The 18,536-nt window shown below is 49.8% G+C and overlaps 6 protein-coding genes across 6 annotated transcripts; 4 read left to right on the forward strand and 2 right to left on the reverse strand.

The window, feature by feature from the left end:
* Positions 1–1,775: 1,775 nt before the first annotated feature.
* On the forward strand, positions 1,776–2,333 carry CTRU02_205136 (fot5 transposase; the record flags this gene model as incomplete). Its single annotated transcript, XM_070204503.1, has 2 exons — positions 1,776–2,098; positions 2,135–2,333. The coding sequence occupies 2 exons, from the start codon at positions 1,776–1,778 to the stop codon at positions 2,331–2,333; spliced, it is 522 nt and encodes a 173-aa protein (XP_070061607.1).
* A 226-nt stretch (positions 2,334–2,559) lies between these two features.
* Positions 2,560–2,661, forward strand: CTRU02_205137 (uncharacterized protein; the record flags this gene model as incomplete). Its single annotated transcript, XM_070204504.1, has 1 exon — positions 2,560–2,661. The coding sequence occupies one exon, from the start codon at positions 2,560–2,562 to the stop codon at positions 2,659–2,661; it is 102 nt and encodes a 33-aa protein (XP_070061608.1).
* A 56-nt stretch (positions 2,662–2,717) lies between these two features.
* On the forward strand, positions 2,718–3,383 carry CTRU02_205138 (transposase; the record flags this gene model as incomplete). Its single annotated transcript, XM_070204505.1, has 1 exon — positions 2,718–3,383. The coding sequence occupies one exon, from the start codon at positions 2,718–2,720 to the stop codon at positions 3,381–3,383; it is 666 nt and encodes a 221-aa protein (XP_070061609.1).
* A 499-nt stretch (positions 3,384–3,882) lies between these two features.
* On the reverse strand, positions 3,883–5,424 carry CTRU02_205139 (major facilitator superfamily transporter; the record flags this gene model as incomplete). Its single annotated transcript, XM_036724281.1, has 3 exons — positions 3,883–4,636; positions 4,702–5,077; positions 5,184–5,424. The coding sequence occupies 3 exons, from the start codon at positions 5,422–5,424 to the stop codon at positions 3,883–3,885; spliced, it is 1,371 nt and encodes a 456-aa protein (XP_036583908.1).
* Positions 5,425–7,098: 1,674 nt separating this feature from the next.
* Positions 7,099–9,546, reverse strand: CTRU02_205140 (uncharacterized protein; the record flags this gene model as incomplete). The annotated part of the gene is made up of 2 exons (XM_036724280.1): positions 7,099–7,860; positions 7,909–9,546. 2 exons carry the CDS (start codon positions 9,544–9,546, stop codon positions 7,099–7,101), a joined length of 2,400 nt encoding a protein of 799 aa, XP_036583907.1.
* A 3,910-nt stretch (positions 9,547–13,456) lies between these two features.
* On the forward strand, positions 13,457–18,476 carry CTRU02_205141 (WSC domain-containing protein-like protein 3; the record flags this gene model as incomplete). The annotated part of the gene is made up of 5 exons (XM_036724279.1): positions 13,457–13,537; positions 13,649–14,995; positions 15,049–17,539; positions 17,590–17,669; positions 17,718–18,476. The coding sequence occupies 5 exons, from the start codon at positions 13,457–13,459 to the stop codon at positions 18,474–18,476; spliced, it is 4,758 nt and encodes a 1,585-aa protein (XP_036583906.1).
* Positions 18,477–18,536: the final 60 nt, after the last annotated feature.

Here is an 18,536-nt window from a genome sequence, read left to right on the forward strand (position 1 = left end):
AAGCCTGAAGCAACCCTCGTCGGCCCCACGGCCTGCAACGCTGGACGGCCATCTAAACTCTACGAAATAAGGGGTCATCTACATGCAATGCAGAATAAACCCCCACCGAACACCACAGCTCCAACGCAGTCTACAGCAGACCGTCACTTATCAATATGGCCCATGTGGGATGAATACTCTACGAAAGACCAGGTCCCCCCCCTTGCCCGTGACCGACGAGTCAGGCAGACAGAAGCCGTGGAGCACCTCCCACTTGTCATCTACGTGCCTGATTACCGCCATGACGTATATTCCCTTCTCGGTAATCGATCAACAGAAGACATCGCAATATACCGCTTGTGTGAAGTGACGACAAAGGCAGTGCTCCCGAAAAGACTTGCCGGTGCTGCAGAGCCAGGGGGAGGATATCCGGCTGCGGCCCGAAAGCAGATCGATCTCCGGCAGGAAAACGGAAATACCTCGGACAGTAGTATCCCACAGGTTGAAGCCGTTGCGTCTTCCTGCAGGACAACCCCCCTGAACGTGGTCCTATGCAGTGTGAGGGTGTGGTCAAGGCGACCATTGGGGGGGGGGGATAACCTGACCAATTACCTACTTATTTTGTGATTTGTAGGGCTACCCTGAGATCAGCTAACTATGGTTAGCTAGTTAGCTATGGTTAGGTTGAAATTCCTTAGCGCGGTTTAAAACCTTACCCTTAACATACTTTTTATAAGAATATACGATATTTAAACGCTTCTAAATCCGTTCCGAATCGATTTATAATAGCTCTTTAATCGATTAAAAATCTCTTCCCTCGCCTAGAAGGAATAAGTCCTCTATTAAAACCTACTAGTCTTAATATAAAAGCTAAAGAAGACTTAAATCTTTACTATTAACTACTAGCCTAAGCCTAGTCTAGCTTACTAGTAAATAAGGAGGTAGGGATATATAAGAATAACTTTAGAATTAATTCTAAATCGATTTAGGATTAACTCGAAACCGATTTAGAAATACTTCTAATACTTATTTTATTAAAAATAACTTATTCTAAGCATAATAGCCTTAAGGATATTTATATACTTACTTAAAAAGTAATCTTTCTACCTATATTTATAAAATATCTAGAAATAAGTAAGAATAAAGTCTTTTATATTATTAATATAAAGACTTTAAATAAAGAGGATATTAAATCGCTTTAGAGAATAGTAAATAAACTACTTTTAAATCGATCCGGGATTAATCTTAAACTATTTTAAAACTAATTATATTATAGATTTAGTATAACTATACCTAGCAATTCTTACTAAAATAGACGACTTTAGTATTTTTTTAAAATACTATTTATTTACGTTTAACTTATACTTATATAAGTAGAAAGGTATATTTTTATTTTAATTAAAATCTTCTATACTAAAAGTATTAAAAAGTTATTTTAGAAATCTTATAAAGTATTAAAGTATTACGAATAAAAGTATTATAATATAATCTTAAACGGAAAGTAGTTTCGTAAGTATTTAGAATCGATTCCGAATAGGTTTAAAACCCTTTTAGAAATAATATACTAATACTTATAAATAGATAAGCATAAGTATAAATAAAACGTTTCTAATAATATACTACTTATTAACCGTTTATAAAAAGATATAACGTACATGATAAGCGAGTGAGACAGACAAGCGAGTGAGACAGTAAACCGCGACCGTCGCACCTTGACGCGACCGGCACCTTTTCCTCTACAATAAATCATAGAATCAGCTAGTATTGAAAGAAGGTTACAAATTGCCCTTCAAGCAATGAGAAATGACCCAAAACTTAGTGCTCGGGCCGCAGGTGCACTCTATACAGTCAGTCACGCAACATTAAGCCGGCGACTAAAGGGAATAGTCTCACGACGCGACAGCATGCCTAATTCACGGAATTTATTAGATTTAGAAGAGAAGACAATAGTTGAGTATATTCTCGACCTAGATGCGCGATCATTTCCTCCCCGGCTGAGTGGTATGGAAGAAATGGCCAATCGACTTCTCGCAGAGCGCGACGCGCCTCTAGTTGGGAAGCGCTGGGCTTCTAATTTCGTCAAGCGACAACCACAGCTTAGGACGCGTTTCTTTCGCAAGTATGACTATAAGAGAGCTCAATGCGAAGATCCAGAGGTGATTCGTGGCTGGTTTTCGCTTGTGAAGAATACAATTGCGAAGTATGGTATTGCTGATGCTGATATCTACAACTTTGATGAGACCGGCTTTATGATGGGCGTTATTGCTTCTGGAATGGTTGTTACAAGTGCTGAAAGGCGTTCAAATACGAAGATGACACAGCCTGGCAATAGGGAATGGGTTACAGTTATCTAGGCTATTAATTCCCAAGGGGAGAGCATCCCGCCATACATCATCGTTGCAGGCCAGTATCACCTCTCAAGCTGGTATATAGAAACCTTTCTTCCGGGCGATTGGGCTATTGCAACGTCTGAAAATGGATGGACAACAAACGAGAGAGGTATTGACTAGATCAGACACTTCGACATTTATACAAAACCACGTACGTCTGGGAAATATCGCCTCCTCGTTGTTGATAGTCATGAAAGTCACCACTCCGCAGCCTTCGAGCTCTTTTGTCAAGAAAACAACATTATTACACTGTGCATGCCGGCTCACTCGTCTCATCTACTTCAACCCTTAGATGTTGGTTGTTTTTAGCCGTTAAAGAATGCCTACGGTCGGCAAATTAAGAATAAGATGCGGCGAGGCACAACCCATATCTCGAAGGAAGATTTCTTTGCAGCATTTCACGAAGCTTTTAAGCAGTCTTTTACGAGGAAAAATATCCAGGGAGGTTTCCGAGGAGCTGGACTTGTCCCTTTGAATGCAGAAAGTGTTCTCTCAAAGCTGGATGTAAAGTTCCGAACGCCAACGCCTGAGGAGGGGGTCCCTCAGACACCAGACCCTTGGATCTCTAGGACGCCGAGCAACCCAAGCGAAGCAAGATCACAGTCTACTTTTATTAAGAGTCGAATCTCACGCCACCGAAGCAGCTCTCCAGCATCAATTTATAGTGCTGTGAGTAAGCTAGCCAGAGGGACAGAAGGACTAGGGCATCGGGTAGCATTACTAGAGTCAGAGGTTCAAATCCTTCGAGAGGAGAATGCAATATTAAGTCGGCGTCGAAGGGCTAAGAAAACACGTCTACAGAAAGGAGGAAGTCTTACTATATCTACTGGAGAGGATATACAGTCGCAAAGAGAGGCAGACACGCAACTACAAGAGGAAACGCGACGGAGTAGTGGTCGCAAAGTGAGGTCTGAGACGACTCATCGTCGGTGTGGCGTATGCGGGAATACAGGCCACAACGCGAGAACATGTCAATTTATTGAGGAAACATCCGAAGAACAGGAATCCGAGTAGTATTAATCAATCTAAGATTTCTTGTTATAGATTTCGATATTATTGTCGCGAAGGTCTGGTTTACTGTCTCACTCGCTTGTCTGTCTCACTCGCTTATCATGTACGTTATACCTTAATTAGTAGTAGGACGTAATTAGTAACTAGTCTATATACCTAACCGATTAAAAATTCTATGGTTAGGTAGACCTACTTTACCTTAATATAGCTAATCATAAAATTAGTCAGATAGACCTATAATTCATTTAAATAAGTAGGTAATTGGTCAGGTTATCCCCCCCCCCCCCAATGGTCGCCTTGACCACACCCTCATGCAGTGTCTGGGTTGTTTACCCCACCAGACGGGCAGTGTTTTTCTGTAGCACACTCGGTTTCGCGTCTGGCATTTTTTATAAAGTCGCATGCGGTAGAATATATTCATGTACGTTTTGGGGGTATAGAATAACGCGAATAGCTATTAAAAGACACACATATGTATCATGTCACAATATGAACATCAAATTTAAACCACCTTATTCACCTTCCAGCCGCCGGAAAACCCACGCGAGGTGAAAATGGTAAAGCCGCTCGCTGCAAGACAACACCCCGACCAGATCCACCCGCTCAGATACCCGTGAGACCTCGAAAGCGCGCCGGCAATAGGCGAGCCGAAGAGGATGGCCACGGACATGACGGTAAACGCCATGCCGAATCTGGTCCCCATGTAACTCTTATCCGCCGTGAGCTTGACAAAGGTCGTCGGCTGCAGCGCGAAAAAGGTGCCGGCGAAGAAACCGTAAATCACGGTGACGGCGATGAGCGAGGCCTGGCTGTTTGTGGCGGCGAAGCAGAAGGCGGCGACGGACATGGCGAAGACGGCGCTGATGATCATGTTCATGATACCCGTGTAGGGCACGACGAAGTTGGGGATGATTCTGCCGACGATGGAGGCACCGTTGAGGATGGAGAGGAGGTAGAGGGCGACGTCCTCGCTGGCCATGTTGCGGTCGAGGGCGTAGCTCTGCACGTATACGTAGGGGGTGTACATGCCCAAGAAGAGCAGACAACAGCCGGCGAGGAAGAGGAGGAAGGGCGGGTCGTGGAAGACGGAGCGGTCGATCCAGGGTCGTCGCTTCGAGGGCGTCTTGAGCTTCGACGTCTTGATAACGACCACGCTGATGCCGAGGGTGACGAGGGAGATGAGCGCAAAGACGAGGACGGTCCAGCGGAAGCCGATTTTAGGTTGCATAGCTCGGAAAAGCGCCGGGAGAACAAGACTGGTACACAAATGTGGTCAGTAAGCTTACTTTTTACTCAAATGTGGACGGCTGAGCCGGCTCACCCTCCGACGCCGCTACCGTTGGCAGCGATGCCGTTTGCCAGCGGCAGTTTGGTGGAAAACCATTGCGACGGCAGCGCGACACCCAGAGTCGACAGGCAGCCTGTTCCTATGCCGATCATGAGGCCTTGACAGAGGAGAAACTGCCACAGGTTCCTGCAAAAGGCCTGCAAAACCATCCCGACAACAACCAACAACGTCCCCGCGATGAGTAGGTAGCGCGAGTGCCCGAGGTCGTAGATGGGTCCGATGATGAATCCGAGAAAGACCATGAGGAAGTTCTGCAGCGAGCCAATGGTCGATATTTGGAAAGGCGTGTTGCTGCTGAGGAGATCAGACTGGTAGTATGCCTGGAAGGCCCCGAAACTCGAAATCAGGCCTAAGGGTCAACATGTTAGCCCGCGTGTAACCCGCGATCTTCGATGTTCAGCGGCCGAGAGGTGTTCACGATAGTTGCGAAACCTCGACCCGAGAGACACACATACCCCATGTGTTGAAGTACAACAGAAATGACCCCAAGATATGGACCCATGCTTGGAGACCGCCGTTTGGAGGCCCAGCCGGGGCCGCTGTCTTCTCTGCTGGCGGTGATGTCTGAGAGGATGTCGGGGGGCTGGAGTCGTTGCTACTGTTGTCAATTACGACCACAGAGGCGTCTGCCGCGGCATCTCGTGAGATGTCCTTTTCGCCCTGCCCTTTGGGGCTCTCATTTGGCGCCGAAGACATTCCCGGTCTAAACCATGCAAAACCACTAAAAGTTGGCGCCGATCAAAAGGTAACTTAATGTAACAATAGCTGCGGCCAGTGCGAATGCCCAGAAAAAAACAACAAAAAATTAAACACAAACAACATAAAAAAAAAAAAAAAGTTTAAGTTGTTTGAAAGTGAGTGAGTGGATTAAAAGTCAGGATTGTCATGCAGGGTGTCTAAAAAAAAACACAGATTTGGATCGGAGAACGAAATTCGGTATTGACCAAAAAATACTTCCGAGCAATTGATCGCCTTGCGCTCACTTAAGCAGAAATGGCGTTGTCGGGAGATTCCCCAGTAGCGGCCCCCTTTGCGATAGGGATGTGGAGAATGTGATGTATTTTTCCCTGCCTACAGATACATAACATGCAGTAAATATTAGTGTATAACAGTTTTGCTTTTATCGGCTGATGGAACAAGATGAGCCGATTCCACGATGAGCGACTCCCTGTCAGCGGCATGGCCCAAAATGCAACCTTGAGATAAATTGCCTACATCGGGACCCCCGATGGTATCCGCTTGTACCATGTCATCTGCAGCAGATCTGATGTGGACAATAAGTAAAGCAGGCTATACTTGCAACTATGGATGGCCTGTTGTCCTTAGGTAGTATCAATCCATAGACTTTAACAAGTTTCTTCGCTTTCGTATGTCAAGTTTCAACGTAGCTGAATACCCACAAGATAAGTTTCATATACTCCATGAAAACCCTTTTTCATAAGGGAAACTATATCACACACTCAAATTCTCAAATCCAATTCCATTTCCAAATCTTGAAGAAGAAACACTCTTCAGGCAACATATTCTACTGCAGCTTTATTCTCCACAAACATCCACGGGAAGGATCGTCAGAACTTAGGGTAAAAAAACGGAGTCTCTAACCCGGGTACCGCGCCTATTTAGGCAGTCCGTCGCCGCCCGTTGATCTGCCGCGCGCGTCGGGCCAGCAGTGTTTTTTTTTTTTTTTTTTGGTGCTGACAACCTGCCAAAAATGGGCTGACACGACATCATGAGCCCCAGCTGGATATTTTGTCTGTTTTGAGGTTAGACGAGACGGGTTTCTCCACGATGCTTGAAGATCTTGGTTTTTTTTTTTTTTTCCCTCCCCTGAAATACGCTTTTGCTATTTTGTTGATTATTACGATTCATGATTTATCTTAAACCGTGATTATGTTTTTGACGTTGAGTATTTGTTGGGGGGGGGGGGGTTCTTTTCTTTTTTTCTTTTTTGGAGAAATATCAAGTTTGCTTCTGTAGGTGAAAGACACGGCCGAGACTGACCAATTGCTTCTAATATGCTCCAAATCATGATACATTATTTCGCAATTGATCAAACTGACATCCGCGTGCAGGCAACATCTTAAAACCTGCAATTAGGACTAAACTAGCACTTGCGGTTGAACATACAACATGCCAAACAAATCAATCAAGGTATATCGTCATAGAATATCGACAGGCACATCACGTCACAGAGCATCCGCAAAAAGAAGCTATAAAATATGGTAGGATGTTGATTATTATGATATAGTTCAAACACGATCGCCAGGAAAAAATCCTCGGTCCACAAGCTTTTCCAACGCCCCAGCACCCTGGCATAGGGTAACTGACATTATTCAAACATATATGTACACGTCTTCGCATTTCACCTCGTCAAGAAGAGTCATCGTCCCCTCTTTTATCACTTGAAGAAGACCCGTCTACAGAGTTGCTGGGCCTTGGGGGCCTGACAACAACAAAACCCTGCTCCGGTGCTGGCGGTCGTGAGACCTGGAATCCGCGCTCTGGCGCGCTAGCCTGGCCTGTGAACTTTGCCCAAATGCCCGACGTAGACCGGAATGACGCCTTGGGAGCAGGTGGTCTGGGTATCTCCTCCGACGCCCTTTGTGCAGGCACCGGACGAGCAACGCCATAATATAGATCCGCTTCACGGAAGGAGTAATCGTTCCATCTCGGACCAAGAGGGTCCCCCTTGGCTTTGGTCGGAGAGCCTTGCGGTGATGTGCTAGAATGCTCCTCTTCGACGGATTCTGATAGCCTCCCGGGAGATATTGTCGACTCTGAACGCTGGATGGAACGCTTCTCTGCCAGAGTGGTAACGGTTGATGATGTTCTGGACGGTGGGTACGCCGATGACGTCCGAGAGGCAACGGATTTCCGATGGTCGAATGAGGAGAGAGACGTATTTCTGGATGGAGACCGAGGCGCTCGGTAGTACCGGCTGGAAGTCGTTGACGAGTCGAGACACAGGGTGCTCGGGCTGTCTGCTCGGTAGGTAGGATGGAGATAGCCTGCGGCGGGCTCCTCGATGGAATCCAGCTCTGGATACGACGTGTAGGCCCCATCGGGAACATACATGTCGGAGAGATTCGTACGTGAAGCTTGACGACGACGGAGTTGACGAAGCCCATATACCTGCGAACAAGTTAGATTGGTTTCCTATTGCGAGTTCGGGAGCCTTACATGAGGGCGAGGGGCCTTCCACCAAGCTATTAACATCTTGGTAAGGCTATAGACCGCCGGGACGAAAAAGCCAAACACAAGCATACCAGCATGAAGTGCCAGGAGGACGTAGCCAATGGCACTCTTTACGTCATGCGTTGCGAGGTCGGGGAGGAAGGCCACCATGAAGATCAGACTGCAAAGGCGCATAGTTGACGCGATGGCACCGACTGAGAATGTTGCATAGGTCTGGAAACCCGCAATGCTAGCGAGGAGGACGAGCTCACAAGCTCCGAGGACAGCGAGCTGTGCAGGACCGGAGATCTGTAACCCACCAACAGCCGCACCTCGGACAAAGAGGAGTACGAACAAGATGAGAATGAAGGTCTCATCTTGGCGGCGAAAGTCCTCGGACGAGGAGAGTCGTCGGTATCGCTTGGTGCTGTCAAAGACCAGAACGCCAAGGCTACGGGTAGGTATCTGTCGAAGAAGCCAAAAGAAGGCCGCCATCATTGCAACAATAAGCACAACGGCCAGTGATGTATGGTACGCAGGCAGAAAAGTTGCGTGATCCAGCTGGTAGAATGAGAGAGCCGATAGCGGAAGCATGAAGTAAGACAGGATAATTCGAAGCACACGGCTGCATGTGTGCCGCATGCCGCCGGCTGACCGGGGGAATTCACTGTCAGAGTCGCGACTTCGGTTCATGAACCAGAAGACCTCGATCACCAGCGCACAGCCAATGGCGATGATCATGATGAGAACCACCATGTTGATCCACGTGTCCATCGTCATCGGAGCACCGGCAATCTGGGTCATCAGTTCTAAACCAAACGTGCCGCCATAAGTGCCATTCATGACATAAATTCCATCATCGATCCTATGGTAAGTTCTCCCATGTGTGACGGGTCCAGTGATGAACAAGGAGAACCAGTTCAAGTTACTGACAACAGGCTGATAGAAGCCAGGATATCGAAGGCTGAGACCGCCGGTCAGAAAGATGAACTGAATGTACTGTAAGCAGTCGCCGACATTCGGAAGGACTGTCCGAATAGAGCGCTGCTCATCTTCGCCCAGAGTGACTGGGGTGCTAAAGGTAGAGCGTAGTATGCCAACGAGAAGCACAAATGCAAAGATGCCCCAGGATGCATAGTTGATGATTGAAATCGTGGTTGGGCCGAGGGCGGGAGTGATGTTTGCCTGCCGGCAACTTATCTCTTCAGACTTGTTCGTTTGCAGATGCAAGGTCGCGTGGAACGTCGAAAGCGGTGGCAGGTGGCCAATATCGTTCGTGAAGCTGACATAAAGACTCGCAAGGCTTTGAAAAGTTGCCGCCCATCCATTGGAGATGTGGAGTTTTTTGCATGTCGCATTCGTAGTTGTGGTGAATACCGAAGATTTTCCAAGCATCTTGAGTTCCAGCGTCGCGGAGGGCATCTGCCGGGCCAAGTCCTCACATTCGGCTTCCTCGAGCCATTTCCCAACCTTGAGCGCTAACCGGTTGTCGTTACCATCGTCCAATGGTTCCAGAGAAGCGACGAGACTTGTAGGGGCGAATGGGTCATTCCTAGACGAGACGGCATCGCAGGGCTGCCATTGTACGTAGGCACCCGAAGCGTATGTGGCCATCAGGCCTATGAGCCCAAGGTGTATGATCATGACGGCACCTCCTTAGCCAGCCATTAACGAGGTGTCCAAAGTCGAAGGCAAAGGAGTCTGCCGTGGAATATGTTGGAGGGGAGACGGAGCACAACCAACAAAATGAATCGAAGGTGGATGGACTGCTTGGATCTTTTTCTTAGAACCCGGGCTGTGTGGAGCCAAGGCATTGGTTGACGACAGTGCCGAGGACGCTAGATCTTACGCTTCTCGTATTTTTACAGCGAAAAGGGGTCTTTTAGACGCGGATCCCCTGAGTCGCCGATCCGCCGAGTGTATTATTTGCGGGGATGGACCGACCTTGCCATTCTTTACGGGCCACTACGGTCGCATTGACTGGTGGAATGACAAAAATTAAGGAGTGAAGCGTAAACATGCCGCGGAAAACCAACGGCTTTAAGGGTCCTGCGAATTTCAGGTGAACCCCGCAAGGTACGGTCGGAGCCGTGTCTCGACAAAAGCCGCACCGAAAAGACGGATGTGGCGTGGCAACAAGCAGTATCGGAATGATAGGCTGCAAGATCCAGTAATCAATTCTGATGTGGACCTACTGAAGAGAAATCTTCTTCGGCACGTTCGATGGGTGGCGTTGGCCACAATTCTTGGCCAACGATGTGGCGCACAGCTCCAGTGGAAGTCCTCCTGAAAGTTTGCTTTGTAACAATGCCAGTCCTGCCACTGGGAGTCATTTTGAAGGAGCTGTTCTGATTTTTACACCACTTCTTTTTCTTGACAGGTTGTGATGATCGGACTTTAGGGCTGCACATGACAAAACACGGTTGTGCCGCCTAGGATCTCGACTTCGATCAAAAATGGTCTCTTTGGGCCCATAGAAGATTGAGATGTTTAATGCTAGATTAAGTATCAATCCATAATAGTGGCTGCTATGATGAATAAATGCGAATGGCACTCGACTTGGTATCTGCCCACTCCAGCTGAAATGGTGCATGGAGATGGAGGCCAAACGGCCCATTCGGATATTACCTGTGAGATGGGTACTCCATCAAAACATCGTACTCGCTCTAACTGCATGCAATCCAGAGTACGGAGTGCTCCATAATGGAATGAGTGGTGTCCATAAAACAGCCTCAAAAGACCAGCCTCTCATGCCCTTGACGTGGTCGATCTCCCGAGAGCTGCAGAAAAAAACATTGTTGGTGCTTTCGCAGGTGCTCAGACCCGAGCAGTGACGCGCCAGTTCGTCTTTTAAAGGCACTGAGCTGATTACTTACTACTAGCTGGAGTAAACAAGCCCGTGTGCCCTACCGTATTCTAGCCGGCCGTATCTCTGGTCGGTAAGAATGAGTTGGTATCCTAGCTAGACCCTCAAGAACGGGCGCGTCCTTGAGTGAAAGCCCATGGCTTACCGACCGGTACTGTCAGTAGATTGAACGCGGCCTTGGGCGAAAAGAGATCGTTCCGAGAGGAACGGACGATAAAGATGAGCCCGATAGGAGCTCTGCAGCAGCAACTGTGTGTGCCAGAGAAAGATGAGATGACAGAAGGGATCCTGCAGAAGGGATCGGTTGAGCTGGCAGAGTTAACGCCCTTTGGCGATAAGACCAATGTCTGTTATCTGCTGACCCTGCGCTGGTAGTGGTAGCGCAGGGAGGCAATCGGTCATGCCGCAGGTACAAGACAAATTGAGCACAGGGAGGCGTAGGGCAAACGGCCCATTTCCAAGCCGAATGAGACGTGTCCATCACAACTTGGCCATGCGAAATGGTGAGTCCAATGTTTGGGATTTATCGTGGACCATGTGTTGGGATGGAACATTGAAAAGGAAGCGTCTCTCAGCTGGACAATTGTGGAAAGGGAGCCTCGGTAGCATCGGCACCGCCTGGCGGAGGCGGGAGAAACACTGGGGGTGAGGAAAGAGAGAAAGAAGGAGGGGAAAAGTGGAAAAAACAAAAATACGGTGGAGGAAATGACAATTCCAATGTTGAAGTGAATTTCGAGATAAAATGTGTGAATGAGAAGATGGATGCTAATTCACTCGAGAAAAGAAGGATGGTGTATCACGCCGCTGGTCTTTCAAACTCCACAGGTAGTGCCAGGGAAGGGAAGGGACAGTGTGTTATCCGTACTTGCTCCCTTAAGTTGGGTGTCTCCAGTAGCCTGCAGTTGTGATGCAAGTACGGTTGCCCACCCCGCTTTTACCTCTTTCTCTCTTTCCACCACAAGATTCAGAGACTCGAAGAGGGACGTGGCAGGAGCGCCCTCAGATATTGGCCACCAGATAAAGTGCGCATCGTGGGAATGAGCAGGCTTGGGGAAAGATCAGGTGCCTCCTGCCATTTCGATACTGGTTTTCCCGGATTTGTGAAATTCAATAGTTTGCATTGGCAGATTCAGAGTGCATTGTATTACTGTAAATGAGGAAGGAGAGAGAGATAGAGAGAGATAGAGTGCCGTTTACCACATCCACGCCCCCTACCTTCCTCATCATCGACGTCATTCTTGTCTGTTTGGATTGGAAGCGAGGGAGGAAAGAGGCTCTGACGGAATCATGATTTTCCTAGAACCATGGTATTTTTATTCCTTTTCTTAGCACAAACTAGGTCAGCGGCGGCTCATTCCCTCCGGTCGAGCACCCATATCCACTAGAGAGCACTTTCCTCCCCTTGCATTATGCAGGACAAGGTGCAAAATCACAGCAGGAGCGGCAGCAACAAAACAGCAGCAACAGCAGCAGCAACGTGCATCACTAGCGCTCTTGCCTTCTGTGCAGAGCTGCAGGTACCTCGCTTAAGTCCTCTCTCTCTTCTACCCTTACCCGAATCCAGCTAGCCACCAAGCCAGTTAATCTCTTCCCCAGGCTCCATTCCCGCTTCTCGACTTCGATTTTGTTCCACCCTCGCGTCCGTTGGCTGCTTTTTTTTGGCCCCTTCAATTGTTGGTTTCTTCTCCCATGTCTTCAACTCATCCATGCCGTGGCAGATCTCGTCCTGCCTAGATCCATAATGCCTTTCCAAGCCATGTCAGCTCAATATACTCGTGGCGACTAGTCTGCCAACACTGAATCACCTCAATCGCCAGCTCCGAAGCTTCAGCCCCGATAGCCACAGATTCCAGGCATTGAACGAGAGGCGCCTTCTAGCTGCTACTGCTGAGATTCGACTGAGGGATCTCGAAAGCTTCACCTTGCTTCTTGGGGGGCCCACCATCTAAACATCCCTCGCTCGTTTCGCTCACATGGCTTCCATCCGACAGACTGGAGGAACCATGTCTCGTCAAGCACAGCCGCCAACCCAGTCCGTTCCCCTCCCTTGGTACGGATGCACCACTTGGGTCCCGGTCTCTGACTCCGCTCCGCTCTGAGCCTACGCTTGCGCTTTTTCGATGTTTTGGCCGTCGCCCTCTCCCACTCTGCGGATGCGACTTTGCCTCCCCCCAACAAGTTTCCCTGCTTCCACGTTCTGCGTGCTTTTTCCGCTTGTCCTGAAATGTCTCTGGCGCCTCCAATATCTCTCGCCCTAATCAAACCAAACCTGGGCACACGCACCACCCCTACGGAACCTTACTCTACACCCTGGCTTACACGTTCATCGTCCATCCCGCCCGATACATGGGGACAGACAAGTACTTTGGTGATGCATGGAACGGAAAGCCCATGCTATGCGCCTTCACCCAAATGTCATGTACCTTTTACCAAGTCTAGCGTAGGCCATGGGTTAAGTCAACATCGGCCGCGACGGAAAGACTGCGGCGGCGTTGTTGAGGGGTGTCATGCTCTTGGCTCACCTTCTTGGCCTTTGTGGTGTTTTGTTTATTATCTCTGCTGCACCCGGACCCTCGACATAATGTTTTTAAGTGCTACGCCTTCTCAGCTCCCCAATACACTTCTGGGGTTTTCTTCGTCGAGGCACATATTCAGTCGTTACCTACCGTCGCCCCTCGGCCTCTCATCATGAAGCTTTCACTCGGAACGCTGGCTTTGTTGCCAGCGCTCGTTGCCTCATTGGCCTCCACCGATTCATTTCGTGATGCTGTGGGTCTCCTTCTTCCTTTATCAGCTATTAATGGTGCTGTAAACGGCATTTGCAATGTCCATGTACCAGTATATGAAAAGTATTTTGTATTGACATGATGCACTGTGAAGGACCTGCCGCAATCCGGCTATCTCCCCAACCATAAACTCGACCCTAACATTGCAGGATCTTCGAGCTTCAGAAATCTTTGGAGCTTTACTTCTCCTAACAGCCAAGAGTTATGGTTGGCCAAGCCTCTTGTATACACTCCCGAGGGTGGCTCTGAACTTGTCATCACGGCTTCCGAGATGAACATCGTACGTGTCTTCGATAGCAAGACGGGTGCCATTCTGCAGCAAAGAACACTCCAACCCCCGTTCTCCGCGGGCGATAGCGACTGCGGAGACATTCCCAACTGGATCGGCGTCACTGGTACTCCCATCATTGACCCCAACACGGATATCATTTACATCTTGTCCAAAGGCTACAGGGATGGGACGACCTCCGGCACCGCCAACGGCGTTTACAAGATGTACGCCCTCCGGATTCCGTCTTTAGAAGATGTCGAAGGTTTCCCCGTCTTGATTGACGGTATTAATGCCGATAATGACCCCGCAAAATACTTCGTCGGCGGCGTGGCCCTGCAGCGGCCTTCACTTGCCGAACTCAACGGACATATCATCGCCGCCTTTGGCTCTCACTGTGGCCGCTGGAACTACACTGGCTTTCTTGTCTCTATCAGCAAAACCCCTGGCGTTGGCCCTGTAAGTATGTGGGCCACGGAAGCCGCTCCAGGTGCCCCTAAGCCGCAACCTCTGGATCTGGCGACAGAGAGAGGTGGCAAGGCTGGTATCTGGCAGAGTGGCATGGGTCTGCCCATTGTAGGTAACAACATCTACTTCGTTACTGGAAATGGCCAAGGACACGCAAACGGCAATGTTCCCGCCAGCGGCAGGGTCCCGATGTCGACGCTCGATGAATGTGTGGTTAGGATGGATCTATCAGCAAACGGCAAGCTCAGTCTAGTCGATTACTTTCAGCCATACGACTATATCGCCCTAGACGCTGGCGACCGAGATGTCGGTGCTTCCGGGCTTGCGGTCTTGGATCCCACTGTTTTCAAAGGTGCAGGAGTGAACAGGATGTGTGTCACAGCTGGCAAAAAGGGCAGGGTGTACGTGATGAACGCCGATAACTTGGGAGGCTTCCGACAGGCAACAGACGGCGGAGATGGTATCTTGCAGACCCTAGAGCTCGGCCTGTCTCTATATGGTGGATTTGGGAGCTATCCTGCTGAAGGTGGCTACATTTATGCTACACCTGTTGGAGGTTCTCTTGTGGCTTACAAGCTTGGCTTCGACGCAAAGGGTGTTCCTCAGTTCATTCTCGCTGGCAAGTCCGAGTTCATATCTGCCGGTCGGGTGGGCGTTGGTCAAATGTCTGTAACATCAGACAACGGCAGACCTGGCACGGGCATTGTGAGTCTTTCCTCCGCCAATTTTGAGACAACTGGATTGCTAATAAATCGTAGGTTTGGGTTACTGATGTAAACGTTGGCATCCGGGCCTTCCGTGCTGTTCCTCAGGATGGCGTCATGGTCCCCATTAGTTTGCCCCAGACTCAGGGTGCGAACAAGTTTCAACGCCCTGTCTTTGGCAACGGACGAGTATTTTTCAACGTCAACAACAACAAGCTCGTTGCACTAGGGTCTCCAGTCAACGCTCCAGTCAATTGTACCAGCCCGGTTGACTTTGGCTCTCTCGAATCTGGCTCTACAGCAAGCGTCTCTATCAACTGCAAGGCCAATGTAGCTCTCAGCAAGGTCAACGGTTGCACGGTTGCGGATCCGTCCTGGAAATGCTCAAACTCGACGCTTCCCCAAGGTGCTGTGGCTGCAGGCACATCATTCTCCTTGAGCGTTACTTGGGACCTATCTGACCCCTCCGTTCGGGTCGTTCCTGGCTTCCTCTCTAGCTCATTGTCTCTTTTGGTCAGCGCACCTGCTGAATATGCTTCGAACGTCTTGGTCGCGCTAGAGGGAACTGTTGTCAAGCAAGGCCCCTTCTTGAGCGCTACTCCATCCGACATCGCTTTTGGTAGACTTGTTCTCCGCGACTCCCCTGACGGCCTCACCGGCTCCGCCCTTATTCAGAATGTGGGCAATGGTACTTTGACCTTCACCGGTTTTGCCTGGCAAACAAACACCAGCGACTATGCCAACTTCACGAGCGATGGCGCGCTTGGCTCCGGCTTTTCATCGACAAACTTCCCCACCGTTGGTTCTACTCTTGAATCTGGCAAGAGTCTGACCGTCGCATTGCGCTTCTTCCGCGAAACACCCGGATCTTACGTGTCAAAGATCACCATCTGGTCCACGGGTGGATCGGGAGTTCTCACTTTGAGCGCTTCCGTGAACGAACCGCCCGTCGTAACCTTTGAATTAGCCGATGGCTCAGGCGGTTGGAACCCATTGTCAGATTGGAAGGTGTCCTTCGGCAGCGTCCTCGCTGGCGCACTGGTTGACAAGCAGATCCGAGTCTGCAACAAAGGTGGTGCTCCCCTAACGATCACAATCTCCAAGCCTCCTGCCACGCCCCAGTTGTTCGCCCTGAATCCAAATCACGAACTCACTGAAGGAACTCAGGTTGTTGGCGGTAGCTGTGCGATTGGCAGTGTGGGGGTTCACGCTGCACCTGTCCAACCAAACAACCCCGCCCAACCCCTAAAAGCCCTGTGGACTCTTAGCACTGATGGTCTCAATGCCACCACGGGTGAAGCTTCCGGCTTGCACAACATCGTGTTTGAAGGCACTGTTGTAAGCAAGCAGGTTGGGCCTCTTCTTGCCAATGGAACCGCGCGTTACCAGTGGGTAGGGTGCTTTCAAGACACTACGAACCTGGGCCGCAATCTGCAGGCTTCGGTTAATAACGGCGAGCTGCAGAAGACAAACACCCTGCAGCAATGTCAGGGTCTTTGCCTCGCCAGGGGCTACATACTTTCTGGTGTTCAGTATCATCAGGAGTGTTGGTGTGGCGGATTCATCAAGAACCCGTCGACGTATAGGGATGAATACCTCAACTTGTGCACTTTTGACTGCACAGGTGATGATACACAAGCTTGTGGTGGTGACGGTGGGCATATGAGTCTGTACGCCGACATCACCGCGTTCAACATTGCTGGATTTTACGAGTCGCTCAAGAACCCAAGCTCAAGTTCCTCCCGGCCAGCGTCAACGAGCTCAACCAGCAGGGCAGCATCCTCAAGCAGCATTCGCTCCTCTGTCACATCCTCCTCCGCTGTCAGCAGCTCTCGTGTCTCTTCCAGCACCAGCATCCGTAGCTCTACGTCGTCAACTTCGACCACTTCACCTGTGGCTTCCTCGTCGGACGCATCCAGCAGTGCTGTTTTAACCACCACCACCACGGTGGTTTCGGCATCGTCCACATCAAGTAGTGCTTCGCCTTCATCGACAGTCATCACTTCGCCCCTCAACCCTAGTATGCCTGCTATCATTGGTGGTCAGTGGCAATATGCTGGTTGCTTCAAGGACCTTGTCGACAACGAGAGACTCTTTACCGGAGCTTCTTCTGCCTCGGACGACATGAGCCTCGACAAGTGTGCAGCGTTCTGTAGCACCGGCGCCCCCGGCGGCGGCTCTTTTAATTACTTTGGTGTCGAATATGGCCGTGAGTGCTACTGTGGCTGGGACGCCAAGGCATCCAGAATGAGGGCCGCCGAGGCGGAGTGTTCCTCTCCATGTGCTGGTTCGCCTATTGGGCTTTGCGGTGCTGGGTTTAGACTTTCTGTCTACAATAACACCACACCCAACCAAGCACCAACAGTACCTGAGCAACCCCAACGTGCAGGCGACTATGATTTGCTCGGCTGTCAAACTGAGGGTATAAACGGACGAGCCTTGACCGGCGCTTTTACTGCCTCTGATGACATGACGACCGAAGTTTGTGCTGCATTCTGTAAGCAGGGCAATTGGCAATTCATGGGAGTCGAGTACTCTCGCGAATGTGAGTGACAACTTTGATACCTGCTGCCCACACGCTGATATTTTGTATAGGTTTCTGCGGCAGCTCGACCAACTCCGGATCAGTACCAGCTCCTCTACAGGAGTGCAACATGAAGTGTCAGGGCAACCAGGTATGTCTCCAAATCATGCGAATCTTTCAATATTCTAATTGCCAATAGTCCGAGTTCTGTGGTGGAAACAACCGTCTTGGGCTCTATCAACTTTTGCCTCTTGGTGGAGCTTCGTCTTCTGTAGTCATCAGCTCTATACTCTCGTCGTCATCGCCGTCGTCATCTCCTAGCGCAAGCCCGACGGTGATTTCCTCCGCTCTTTCATCCTCCAGCGCGGTCTCATCAACCTCCACCACCAGCAGGTCTAGCTCATCGAGCAGTGTGGCTGTGTCGACCTCTTCAGCACCATCTACCTCCCTTGTGCCATCCATCCCGGCCTCAACCACCGACAGCTCGCTTTCGACAGTTCAGAGCACGGCCTCGAGCGCCTTGGCTACAGCCACCAACGGTTACTACTATGTCGGCTGTTACCAGGACAGACCCGCCGGACACGCTCTTCCTCTGCTGTTCGCCAACAGAAGCGTCACCCCTGAGCTCTGCATTGACTACGCAAACTCCATGTACAGCAAGGCGCCGACTCCTACAACGAAACTGCCTTATCTCTTCCTGGAATACCACCATGAGTGCTACGGCGGCTCCAGTTTCGACTTCCAGGGCGGAGCAGTCACTTCCCTTATTGGAACTAAGGCCTGCAACAACTATTGTTACGGCAGTGTCAGCACGTTCACAACCGACGGCACAGTCACGACGACTACCAACACAGCCAACTTCTGTGGTGGACCGAAAATGTTTGACCTGTACGCCTTATCAACGCCAGTCGACTTCCCGACGACCGGGGGTCCTGTTGTCACGCAGACCGCGTTATAGACATAATTTTTTCATTGAGTCTGGTGGAGTAATAATGGCCTCGTGGCCTTGAACAATTTC

Source organism: Colletotrichum truncatum, assembly GCF_014235925.2.
Source record: "Colletotrichum truncatum strain CMES1059 chromosome Unknown Contig_0003, whole genome shotgun sequence".
In the NCBI taxonomy this organism is placed as follows: domain Eukaryota; kingdom Fungi; phylum Ascomycota; class Sordariomycetes; order Glomerellales; family Glomerellaceae; genus Colletotrichum; species Colletotrichum truncatum.